Source organism: Rattus rattus, chromosome 2 (assembly GCF_011064425.1).
Source record: "Rattus rattus isolate New Zealand chromosome 2, Rrattus_CSIRO_v1, whole genome shotgun sequence".
NCBI lineage: Eukaryota > Metazoa > Chordata > Mammalia > Rodentia > Muridae > Rattus > Rattus rattus.
The window spans coordinates 153,947,375-153,959,996 of NC_046155.1; the positions used below are offsets into that span (position 1 = coordinate 153,947,375).

The 12,622-nt window shown below is 51.6% G+C and overlaps 1 protein-coding gene across 1 annotated transcript; it reads right to left on the reverse strand.

The window, feature by feature from the left end:
• Positions 1-1,647: 1,647 nt before the first annotated feature.
• On the reverse strand, positions 1,648-12,281 carry Hsd17b14 (hydroxysteroid 17-beta dehydrogenase 14). Its single transcript, XM_032893633.1, has 9 exons — positions 12,194-12,281; positions 11,141-11,179; positions 10,837-10,919; positions 9,841-9,907; positions 8,274-8,365; positions 4,931-5,035; positions 3,209-3,276; positions 3,017-3,113; positions 1,648-2,328 (listed from the first exon to the last, which is right to left on the reverse strand). The coding sequence occupies exons 1-9, from the start codon at positions 12,279-12,281 to the stop codon at positions 2,155-2,157; spliced, it is 813 nt and encodes a 270-aa protein (XP_032749524.1). The 3' UTR covers positions 1,648-2,154.
• Between the last annotated feature and the right edge of the window lie 341 nt (positions 12,282-12,622).

Sequence of the window (12,622 nt, forward strand, 5' to 3'; positions counted from 1 at the left end):
CATCCTAAGTGAGAAAAGTAGACTCTTGTCTCAAATAAATGAGACAAAAAGAATAGGACTTTGGAGAGAGAGGACACACCCCTTCATCCATATTAGGCTCCAGAGGTAGTGAGCCGATCAGTGCCAGAAATCATATAAACACACACACACACAAATTAAGCTGCTGTGTCTATCTATGTAACTCTGCAGAATGTTCTCAGACTCAACAACAAGTGCTCTCAAATCCCAACACCGAATCACTGTTCTACAAACTGCCCAGGGCACAGTAACCAAACTACATCACACACTCTCCCCCGTAGACATTACCCGCCCCGCCCCCACCTCCCACTCTCCATTTCTAAACCTGCCCTCTTCCCTAACTCCTCCAAACTGCAGGGTGAAACGCACAGCAGCAAACGCCCCCGCCGCGGCCAATCAGAGATTGCCGCACACCTCTGCCATGGCCAATCCACAGCAGCTTTGCAGTTCCACCCCCTTACCTGGGGTGTGGGGAAGTTGCTGCGCCCCGCGCCCAACCTGGGGAGTGTCCAGAGCCTGCTCCTCCCCATCACACCCCCGCGGTGTCCTTCAGCCCCAAAACAAGCAATACAAATGCCAGCCTCCTCCCTCTGACCCACTTGTCTCAACTCTAAGACGCCGCATGGCGCTCAGGATTCTTCTGCCAGCCACTGTCACTACCGCACTGGCAAAGAGAGCAAAACTCCTCTCCCCTAAGGGCCAAGATTAAACGCAGGCGTATTATCTGCCAGTTACCTCTTTATTTAATTCTTCCCTGTGAGCCTTTTAATTAGTACAAAGGTGAAGCGGAACTATGTTCCCTGGAGACAGGAGTTGGTGCTTCTCCCGCCTGCTGAGAGGTCTCTGAGAGATACAGTTCTTTGGAGTCAAGAATGCACGTGGACTAAATGTAGCCAGAGAGGAAGTAATGTTAGTGAGGACAGACTTGTGTAAAGAACAGGAAACAAGGGGTTGGGGATTTAGCTCAGTGGTAGAGCACTTGCCTAGCAAGCGCAAGGCCCTGGGTTCGGTCCCCAGCTCCGAAAAAAAGAAAAAAAAAAGAACAGGAAACAAAAGTCTCCTTTCTGAATGCCAACTGTTTTTATTTTTTATTTTTTGCTATTATATTTATTTATCTCTTTTTTTTTTTCAAGACAGGGGTTTTTCTTTGTGTAGCCTTGGCTGTTGTGGAACTCACTCTGTAGACCAGGCTGGCTTCAAACTCACAGACACCCATCTGCCTCTGCTTCCGTAGTGCTGGGGTGAAAGGTGCAAGTTGTTTTCATGAGTGATGGATGAACCGTAAGTGGATTGAGAGCCTAAGGTGTTGGGGCTGAAGCTGGGAGAAAGACGGTACAGGTTGGAATTTGGGGTGGGAAATGCTACAGGAGGAGCTGGCAACATGTAGCTCAATGGTAGGGCCCCTTGTAAGAGGTAAGGTGGGGCCCCTTGTAAGAGGTGAGGTGGGGCCCCTTGTAAGAGGTGAGGTGGGGCTCAGTGGTAGAGCCCCTGCCTAGAAAACCCCAGTGAGGGGCTGGGGTGTGGCTCAGTGGTAGAGCTCCAGCCTAGAATCCACCACCCCCACCACCACCCCTGTGAGGGTTTGGGGGTGTGGCTCATGAATGAAATGAGGACATGACCACTCCAAGGTATGGCTGGGGAGGTTTTATTGTTACAATAAGGGAGAGCACAGAGGCATCTGGAAGAGTCCAGACTAAACTGGTCCATGAGAGCAGAGAGGGGGTTGGGGGGAAGAAAGTGAAAGAAGAGGAGAGAGAGAGAGGGCAAGTGGACCAAGAGAGGAGCCAAGGACCAGGAATGGACATGGACAAAGTGGCAGGTTTTTATAGGAACCAGAAGCTGGGGGAAGGGACACTAAGTCCCTGGGATGGAGAGGGAAGGACAGGGGCAAGTGAGTGAGGAAAGCAGCAGGTACTGAGAGGGCTGGGCTGCCAGCGACTAGTTTATCCTGACTTTCTTTGGAACCTGAGAGTTAAGTGGTAAAGCCCTTGCCCAGAATCCTCCAGTGTGGCACTGGGGTGTGACTCAGTGGTAAAGCCCCAGCCTAGAACACAAGAGGTCCTAGGTTTAATCTCCAGTCCTGCAGAAAAAGAAAGGAAGGAAGGGAGACGGATGAGTAGGACATGTTAGTGTGAATTATGGTGGGAGAATGGGGACTTCCACGAGAGTGCTGCTGCTAGCCTTGCGTCCAAAGCCCAGTTCTGCACCCCCAGTCATAAAAAGCTCAAGCCCTGTGCAGAAGGTGGCTTCAGAGGCCAGAAACACAGCTGCGGCCCCCACCTCGGCTGGCTGGCCCATGCGGCCCAGGGGCTGGGGAAAGAAAGGAGGGAGAAAATTAAGAGCAGTCCCTGAATAGGCATGTTGGTTCACACCTGTCATCTCAGCAAACAAGAAACATGAGCAAGAAGTCTGCCCTGAGTGCAAAGCCAGCCTAGGCTAGAGAGTGAGACCCAGTCACCCAAGTGCACACACACACACACACACACACACACACACACACACACACACATGTACAGGCACATACACATACATACACACATGTACAGGCATACAAACACATACATAAACACACAGACACAGACATGTACAAGCACACAAACACACACATATACACACACATACACATGTAAACACACACGCTCACACAGACACACACGTACAGGTACATAAACACACATATACACACATGTACAGGCACATATACACACATGTACAGGCACATATACACACATGTACAGGCACACACACACACATACAGAATGGTGGTACATGCCTGTAACTCCAGTACTCAGGAAATGGAAACAGAAAAATCAGAAGTTTGAGGATGTCCCTCCCCAGCTACATAGCAAGGCCAAGCCAGCCTAGATTATGTGAAGCTGAGAGAGATACATACAGAGAGACAGAGACAGAGAGAAGAAGGAGGAGGGGAGGAGAGAGGCCCCAGCCAGATCGATCTCCCTCCCAGCTACCTCTATCCCAAGCCCTCAGCACCTCCTACCTGGGCCAAGGTGCCTTCTAGAATGGTGGCCCTGGGGTCTGAAGTTGCAGCTGCAAGCTCTTGCCACAGTGGAGTCCAGATGTTTCCTGGGGAGATGCTAGGGGAGGGAAAGGAGAAATGGGAGCCATGTGTGCTAACTATGTCCGGGCATCCCGGGCTCTATGAGCCTCTACGTCACTTTGATCAGCTCACCAGTTGACACGGACACCATATCGGCTCTCATCCAAGGCCAAAGCTTTGGTCATGGCAGTCACTGCCCCCTGCAGAGGCAGAGACCAGAGAGGGTTTAGTCTCTGAGGATGGAGTTCCTCTCAGCCTCTTCTTCTAGGCAACAGCGGCATTGGCTTCGACCATCTGGAAGATACTACCTATGCGTGGACTCTGTGCAGCTCAGTTTGTGACGGGTTGCCACAATTCAAGACTAGATGAGGAATACAATGTAAGACACTCTTGGGACATCTGCGACCCCAGACTTGGGAGCTAAGACAGGTGGATTGCCATGCAAGCAGTGCTAACCTAGCTAAGCTACAGGCTGAGATGCTAGCTCACACGAAAGCTAGAAGGTCCTCGCAAGGTGGTCCAGCATTAAAGGGGCTTGCTGCCAAGCGGGACAACCCGGGTTTAGGCCCTGGGATCCACTAAGCTGTCCTTGGAGCTACATGTGTGCACATAAAGAGATACATGTAGACACATATTAAATAAATAAAAATGTAATAAAAATCAGTGCTGGAGAGATGGCTCAGCAGTCAAGAGCACTGGCTGCTCTTCCAAGGGAAGCAGGTTTCATTCCCAGCACCCTAGGATGGCCCAGTTCTCAGTACCCCAGGATGGCCCAGTTCTCAGTACCCCAGGATAGCCCAGTTCTCAGTACCCCAAGATGGCCCAGTTCCAGGGGATCAGATTCCTTCTTCTGAAATCAGCATGAACCAGAAAGGCACCCATATGTCAGGCAAAACACTCACACACTTAAAATAAACATAAATACATACACTTTTTTAAATGACTTTACTGCTCTCTGAGTTCAAGGCCAGCCTGGTCTACACAGAGCGTTTCAGGACAGCCAGGGCTATGCAGAGAAACCCTGTCTCAAAGATTATAAAATAAAATAAATAAAATTGACTGGTAAGGATAAGGGGGTTTGGGCTGGAGAGATGGCTCAGTGGGTGAGAGCACTGACTGCTCTTCCAGAGGTCCTGAGTTCAATTCCCAGCAACCACATGGTGGCTCACAACCATCTGTAATGGGACCTGACGCGCTTTCTTCTGGTGTGTCTGAAGACAGTGACAGTGTATTTATACATAAAATAAATAAATCTTTAAAAAAAAAAAAAAGGATAAGGGTGTTTTTTGCTGCTAAGCCCAGGTTCCTGATTTGGTTCCTGAGACTCATGTCTTAGGAGAGAGTTGACTCCTGAAAGTTGTTCTATGACCACTATCTCACACACACACACACACACACACACACACACACACACACACACACACAGTAAAAGAAAATTAATTTAAAAAGTGGAGGCAGATTACAGGCTCAAAGCCGAGACCTTTCTGAGCAGCTCAGAAAGATGGAGCCCCCTAGAGGCAGGGCAGGCAGGTGAGTGGTCAGATCCCTCCCCTGAGGACCTCCAAATGCCAGGTTCCACCCACAGCGGGACCTAGCCCAGCTCCTGCCCTACAGCGTAAAAAAGTCCAAACTCTGGACTTGAAATCCACCAATCCCCACCCCGGAAAGTGCCATGACCACCACCACCCCCACGCTCTGCAAGAAATCCTATCAAAAGCCTGCTTCTGCCCAGTTCTCTCCTGCCAGAGCAGAGGCAGACTCCCGACTGTCAGGATAGCTCACCGTCCAGGCTGTAACACGCCGACTGCCAGGACACTCACAAAAGGACAGGAGGGCGGAGAGGGGCTGGCCTACCTTGGTGGCCACATAGGTTAGTGCCTGGGACTGGCCGATGGCCCCGACCAGGCTGGAGATGTTGATGATGTTTCCTTTGCTCTTCCGCAGGTGGGGGAGGGCAAGCTGTGGAGAGGACAGGTCAGTCACCGGCAGCTGGTCCTGGAGGGCGGCCACCAGCATCCTAAAGTGTGGGACTGCAACCTCTGCCCAGTGGGTCTCAATGGGCACAGGCATAGTGGCACATCTATGGTATGCCCCCTCTGCAAGGGATAGCGCTCTCTCTCTCTCTCTCTCTCTCTCTCTCTCTCTCTCTCTCTCTCTCTCTCTCTCATATGTGCAATTACGCATGCGTCTGTCTTTCTATCTGTGTCTTTTCTCTCCCTTCTTCTGTTATTCTGTCTCCAGCCCTGTCAAGCTAGGGAAACCTAAGCACCACACAGAACCCTGCCTCTGTGGCCTAACTACGAGGAAGGGTTTCATTCAGCAGAGGGAGATGGTATTATGTCTGTCTGCGTTGTACGAAGAACTCTGTGGTCACGACGTGATGTGGGAAGCCTCGGGATGTGTCCCACTTTCACCACCTTCTGCAGCTCCCCGGGGCCCCTCCTCCACAGGTGTGTTCATTCCCGGCGTGACCTTCATCAGCTCAGTCTGTTCGCCATGGCTGTGGGCTCTGGAGCTAAGGAGGCACAGCCTAGTCCTCCCACGACACGTGACTGAGCACAAACTCGCTCCTGAGGAGGCTCCTAGAGCAGGAACCTGAGAGGATCCCTACTGTAGCCACCCCGAAAGCCTTCCACCCCAAATGCAGCCTTCTCCCCTTTCTCCGTGTGGTCTGCGACCTCAGAGCCTCTTGCCTGGACCACCCCATCCTGAGAAAGCCACACCGGTCACACAGTGCCCTCAGTTTGCCTCGGAGTGAGAGATCCCTGGGGACTGTCATGGGTTGTCATGTGCCCTCCAGTTCTGAAACTGATATTGCAATAGTGAGAACATCCCAGGTACAAGGGCGCCCTGCCCATTGGGGCCCCTCTTCTCCTCTTAAGGGGGCTGGTGACAGTAAGTATGACTGGATCTCAGGAGGTCAAAAGCCATAAACCCACGAGAGGTTCAGAGGGCTGTGAAGTCTCTGAACCCAGCCCTGTAAGGGAGGGAAGCTCTCCTCAGGGGGATGGGCTCACCCTTTCCCACTTCACACACAGCCTTCCTTACACCCTGGAGCCCCGGTCCCACCCTCTACCTAATGCCACCTGGCCTCATGTCCTCACCACCTTCCATAATGGCAGTCCCTGATAGGCCCTGATATCTTCCTTGGCTATTCTCTTCCCTGTACCGGGTGCAGAGCTCTCACTCAATAAATATTTGCCCCCCTCCCCTGCCTCTTTCCGGGATATGTCCCTGACTGACAGTCTCCCTGTGTGCCTCTAGGCAGCTCCAGAGGGCCCCAGCTTTTACCACCTACCCCAGCTGTCTGTCCTGTCTTATTTATTACTTGGTCATTTATCTACCTCTCACTCTGTTTTGTTCTTCCGTTCTTGCTTACTTGCCTTCATATCTTTATGTTAGTTTATGTGCACCAGTGTTTTCCTTGCATGTCTGTCTGTGAACCACATGTGTGCAGGGCCTGTGCAGGCTAGAAGAGGGCATCAGATTCCCCAGAAACTAGAATTCTGGGGCTTGAACCCGGTTCCTCGTAAAGAGCAGCCAAGGCTCTCAACAGGTGGGCCATCAGTCCAGCCTGTCTGCTTCTTAAAGATAAGGTCTCTCACTGACTCTGAAGCCCATCGACTCTGGTAGGCTGACTGGCGAGTCAGCTACGGGAACCCACCAGTCCCTGCTTTTCCAGCACTGGCTAAGATTATTTTTTTTTTTTTTTTTGTTCTTTTTTTTTTTTTTTTTGTAGCTGGGGACCGAACCCAGGGCCTTGTCCTAGGTAAGCTTTTCCAGCTAAATCCCCAGCCCCACTGGCTAAGATTATTACAAGCACAGACGCTGGGGTTCCAAACTGAAGCTCGCACAGCCAGCACTTGGCCCTTCAGGTAGGGGACACTCGGGCCATTCCAACCAGCAGATTCTCTCTTGATTCCCACTTATGAGCATCGACTTCACTGTCTTCCTGAGGTAGAAAACAGGCACATGAAAGATCTCTGTGTCCCCACCCTCACTCCCAGGGCATCCACTGTACCAATCTGCTGAGGAGAACCCCCTCCTTCACTGCCTCAGCATCCTTTTCTAAGGACCTTGTACGTGCTAGGGACACAGCCAGAGTGGTCAGCAACCGCATTCCTAGACAAGCCCACGTGCTGGGATTTAAGGAGTGAGCCACCCCCACCCAAACTCCGTGGTTCCTATTGCTGACAGAAACAAGACAGAGGGAAAGAGGTCTATTCTCATGGGGCTGAACTTCTAGGGAGAGGCTGGTCAGTGAGTGCAGCATGGAACATTCTAGAATATGATTAGGAAGCTCCCATCACTTTCTTGCTCAACCATCTTCCTCCTCGGCTCTCTATTGTTCCTTTAGACACTGTAATACCATCTCCACCCAACCCACACACACACACCTATTGGCAGCAGCAGCTATTCTGTCTCATAAGCCATGACCGTCACACCGGCTTCCTTTCCTTTCTCTCTGTGTAGCCAAGATTGACCTTGAACTCCTGATCTCCCTCCACTTCCTGAGTGCCGGGATCACAGGTTGCACCATCATGCTTACTTAGTGCTGGAACTCCACACTGCAGCTGCATCCTGCTGAGCCCCAGCCACACCTTCAGATTCTTTCTGCCTTGTTCTTTTTTTTTTTTTTTCAAGGCAGGGTTTCTCTGTGCAGCCCTAGCTATCCTGAAACTCACAGTGTAGACCTGTAGACCAGGCTGGCCTCAAACTCAGAGATCTGCCTGCCTCCTGAGTGCTGGGGTTAAAGGCCTGTGCCACCACAGCCTGGTTCATCTTTGGATTCTCTTAGCATCCTCTTTGCTAACTCCAAGCAGGCTGGAAAGCTCTGGAAGATTGTGAGGAGGGTGTAGCTTCCCAGGTGGATGCAGACTGGCAGTGTCCTTCTAGATCCTGAGTCTCCACCTTCCTGATCCTGCCACCCTCCTGTCGTGGTGGTGACCCCCATCCCCAGCCATAAACTTATCGCTGTTGCTACTTCACAACTGCAGGTATGGATCTCAGCGTAGATAACCATGCTTTCCGGTCGTCTTAGGAAAGCCCTGTGAAGGGATCTTCAATTCGCAAAGGGGAATTGAACCTCGAATTGAGAACCGCTATACTGTAATAAGGACAGGAAGCCAAGGGCACAAAGCGATGTGCTCCGGATGAACTGAAGGGCACACAGCGACTGCAGCTCTGCTTGTCTCACCTTGATCAAGGTGTATGCCCCCAGGAGGTTCTCCTCCAGCAGCTGGCGGAAGCCCTGGGCAGAGGTCTCCTCCGGCAACTGTGCAGGTGGGTCTAAAGAGAAGAAGAGGATGAGGCCGGGGCAGGAAGGTGGGAGGGAGGGAGGGAGGGGCGGAGGGAGGGAGGGCAGGGACGATGGGGTCAGAGAGGAGGCCAAGGGTGAGGGAGAAAGCTAAGGATGGCGGCCGCACAGTGCTGAGTGCAGCTGAATGCTGACTGCAGAACGGGGCAAGCTAGACAGTGCCTGTCATTCTAGGGCTCATGGGGGATTGTGGGTAAGCGCTCTGCGGCTGAGCCAGGCCCCAGCTGGTATCTGTTCTCCTCACTGTGGAATTCGAATTTCCCTGCTTAGATACCACTCCCCACAAGGGAATTTGGTAGGTGTTTAATCAACATCAGCCTAAGGAAAGAAGGACCCAGGTAAGGATGAGCGACCAGCAACCCTGAGTCCTTACGGTGATGTGAAGTAAAGCAGCTAAGACTGGGAGCCCAGCTGGCCGGGGACAGTCCTCTGACCCCATCTTTGGAAGATATTCAAGAGGGCCCGGTGGGTGTTCCCTGAGCCCTTGTTGCCATGGAGACACATTGTTCTCCGGTGCAGCTGTTGGGCTGATGAAAATTTCCCAGAGTGCCACACCACCTAGAGTCTGATAATGTGTGCCTGGGTTGTCCTTGTCACCAACAAGGCCCCGGGGCCACTAGCCTTCAGCAAGGCAGGAACTCCCCCAGGCTCTGGGATTATCGTGAAGGACAGTATAACCTCCTGTGACAAGCACACAGCAAAGAAAGTGAGACTGAGGCCGGGCTGAGCTCTGTGTTAAGGAAGGCTGCAGAGAGATGGTTCAGTGGTTTAGAGCATGGCTGCTGGTCCAGAGAACTAGGTTCAACTCCCAGCACCCACATGGTGGCTCAGAACTGCCCGTAACTCCAGTTGCAGGGGATCCAACTCCTTCTGGTCTCTGTGGGCACCAGACATGCAAGGGGAGAACAAACATACATGCAAGTGTAAACACACACGCACACACACACACACACACACACATGTGCACGCACGCGGGAGGCAGAGGGCTGTGTGGCCTGAGGAAGGGGTAAACTGAGGTTCAGAGGAAGGATTGGGCTGTTGAAATGGTTCAACTGTACCTTTACACTTGTGCCAAGCCTGATAACCTGAACTCAATCCCACATGGCCGAAGGAGAGAACTGATTCCCTCTTGTTGCACTGAACACCAGAGAAGTACTTACTGTGCATGAGAGTGCGCGTGCTTGTGCAAGCACACGCTTACACACATGCACATCGATAGACAGATAGATAATAGATAGACAGATAGATAATAGATAGATAATAGATAGATAGATAGATAATAGATAGATAATAGATAATAGATAGATAGATAGATAATAGATAGATAGATAGATAGATAGATAGATAGATAGATAGATAGATAGGGCAATAATTTTTAAGAGAGAGGAATGGGGAAGAGGATATAAGTAGATGTCAGGGACACTGGCCTCCAAACCACACAACTTACGGTAGCCGGCATTATTCACCACACAATCCAGGTGACCAAATCGAGAGACAGTCTCAGAAATCAGAGTCTGAGGAGAGAAGAAAGACCAGGTGATGAGCTGAGAGGTGACAGCCTTGGAAAAGCCAGGAGGCCCAAGGCAAGGATGGGCTCAGCTAAGGAAGACAGGGTAGGGTGAGGTGGGAGGGGACCAGGGCCACAGAATAGGTCTAGAAAGGGAGGAGGATGCAGGAAGTCGAGGACCCAGACTGAAAGGACTGATCCACACGGCGCAGTTGCCACTTGTCACAGCGTTCCTATTGCTGTGATAAGCACCATGACCAAAAGCAACCTGGAGAGGAGATGATTAATGTCTGCCTACAGCTCCCAGGTCATATCTATCAGTGAGGGAAGCCAGGACAGGGACTCAAAGCAGAAGCTCAAGGCTAGGACTGAAGCAGAGGCCGTGGACGAACACTGTTCACTGGCTTGTTCCCATGCCTCGTCCAGCCCCTTTTCTTAGACTATCCGGGACCACCTGCCCTGCGATGTCACAACCCCCAGGGAGCTGGGGAAACTCCCACATCAACCACTAATTAATTAAGTGACCAACAGGCTTGCCCACATGCCAATTTGGTGGGGCCATTTTCTAGTGAGATTCCCTCTTCCCAATGACTCTAGCTTGTGTCCAGTCGATTTAACACTAACCAGCACACCATTTTAGAAGACTTCGGAGGGGTGTGTGTGCAGAAGACAGAGCCTCAGAAGGAGAGTCTACAGACCCCAAGTGCGGTGGGGAGCAGAGAGACAAGGAAAGACAGAGGCCCAGATAGGAGCTAGACCTGGAGACACATAAGAGATTCTGAGTGCCAGGAAGTCAGAAACTTGTTACAGGAGCCAAGAGTTCAAGTCCTGATCATTCCTAAAGACCTGAGAGAGAAGAGGGCAGAAGGACGGAGCTGACAAGGGCATGGATACCCAGAGGGACTGGCGATGGAGTGTGGGACAGAAAACACTCACCTGCAAATCTCCTTCCTGAGTCACGTCACCGGGGATGAAGACAGTGCCCAAGAGTTCCTGCTCCACAGCCCGGCCCCCAGCCTCTGCAAGAGAAAGATTCTGGGTCTGAGGGAGGAGAGTTGAGGCTTGTTCACCAGAGTCTGTGGGTAGAGGGCTGGGGAGGAGCCCTGGATCTGAGGGAAGAAAGAAAAAGGCTTGAACTCCTGAGTCCGAGGGAGGAGGCTTAGGAATGTGGGTCTGAGGGAGGAGAGCTATGCAGATATCATTGATGAGGCAAGGGAGAGATGAACACTGATTCACTCACCATCCTTGTCACAGAAAACCACTTGAGCCCCACTGTCCACTGCCAACAGAAAGAGAACGATGTTACCTGCCCTGCAGACTTGCGTCACTGCCTCTGCTGCCCCCTTGTGGCCACCAGAGCACCTGCCTCTCTGGTGGCTCTCGTGACTGTCTCGCGACAGTCCACTCACAAGAGCAACAAATTACCCTTCCTCATTAAGCCACTGCTTGGCCCCCATCCTGGATTCTAGAAAAATCCAAAACCTACAAACAATAATAAAACACACAAACCTATCATTTGCAGTTAGGGACCCATCCATCATTTGCAGTTAGGGACCCATCCGGGGAAGAACTTTTGAGACAGAGTTGCTCTGTGTAGCCCTGGCTGTCCTGGAACTCACTCTCCTGGCTGGCCTCAAACTCAGAGATCCACCTGCCTCTGCCTCCCAAGTGCTGGGATTGCAGGCATATACCACCACTGCCAGGCCAGTGGAAGAACTTTTAATGACCGAACCTATCAACAAAGACCCAACAATTCAAATGGATTCATGGAAGAATTAAACGGAGGGACCGGAGAGATGGCTCAGCTGTTAAGAGCACTGGCTGCTGGGGCTGGAGAGATGGCTCAGTGGTTAAGAGCACTGACTGCTCTTCCAGAGGTCCTGAGTTCAATTCCCAGCAACAACATGGTGGCTCACAACCATCTGTAATGGGATCTGATGCCCTCTTCCAGTGTGTCTGAAGACAGCTACAGTGTATTTATATTCAATAAATAAATAAAATCTTAAAAAAAAAAAAAAAAGAGCACTGGCTACTCTTCCAAAGGACACAGGTTCAGTTCCCACCGTCCACATGGCAGCTCACAAATGTTTATAACTCTGGTTCGGAGGGATCTGACAACCTCACCCAGGTATAATGACAACGCACAGAGAAAATTAAAAACAAACAAATCATTAAAGAACAAATAGATCATTAAGGAAATGAACCTGAGTCTCCTCCTCCCACTGCGGGAGCCTCTGCCAGCCGCCCTTTCTCTCCTAAAGTTCAGGCAGCAGGCGGGAAGACCCTTACTCACCAAAGGCTCTCACGATTGCAGCCCCGATGCCCCGACTGCCCCCAGTCACCACCACCACCTTCCCAGAATATCGGCCTACTGCAGCCATTCCCAGCTATCTCGCCCGTATCCCACACCCTCTGGGCCTCTTCCCACCTCTAAAGTCCAGAGAAGCAGGGGAGTGGAACCAGATATACAGGCTGGGTCACTGAAGGCTGACCCTGGCAGGGGGAGTTCCCAGGAAGCCACACCTAGGAGAACTGAGGACTCTTCTTCCTAGCCCTTCTTTCTCAGACCCAGGGTCCCCACCCATGATGATCCTCCTTCAGACCCAGGGATCCCCATCCTGACACTCCTCTTCCAGACTCAGGGACCCCCACCCCAGCTCTGCCCCCTCAGACTGACTCTAGCCCTGCTCCCTTTGACTTGTAAGACCAGCGTCACTTCTTC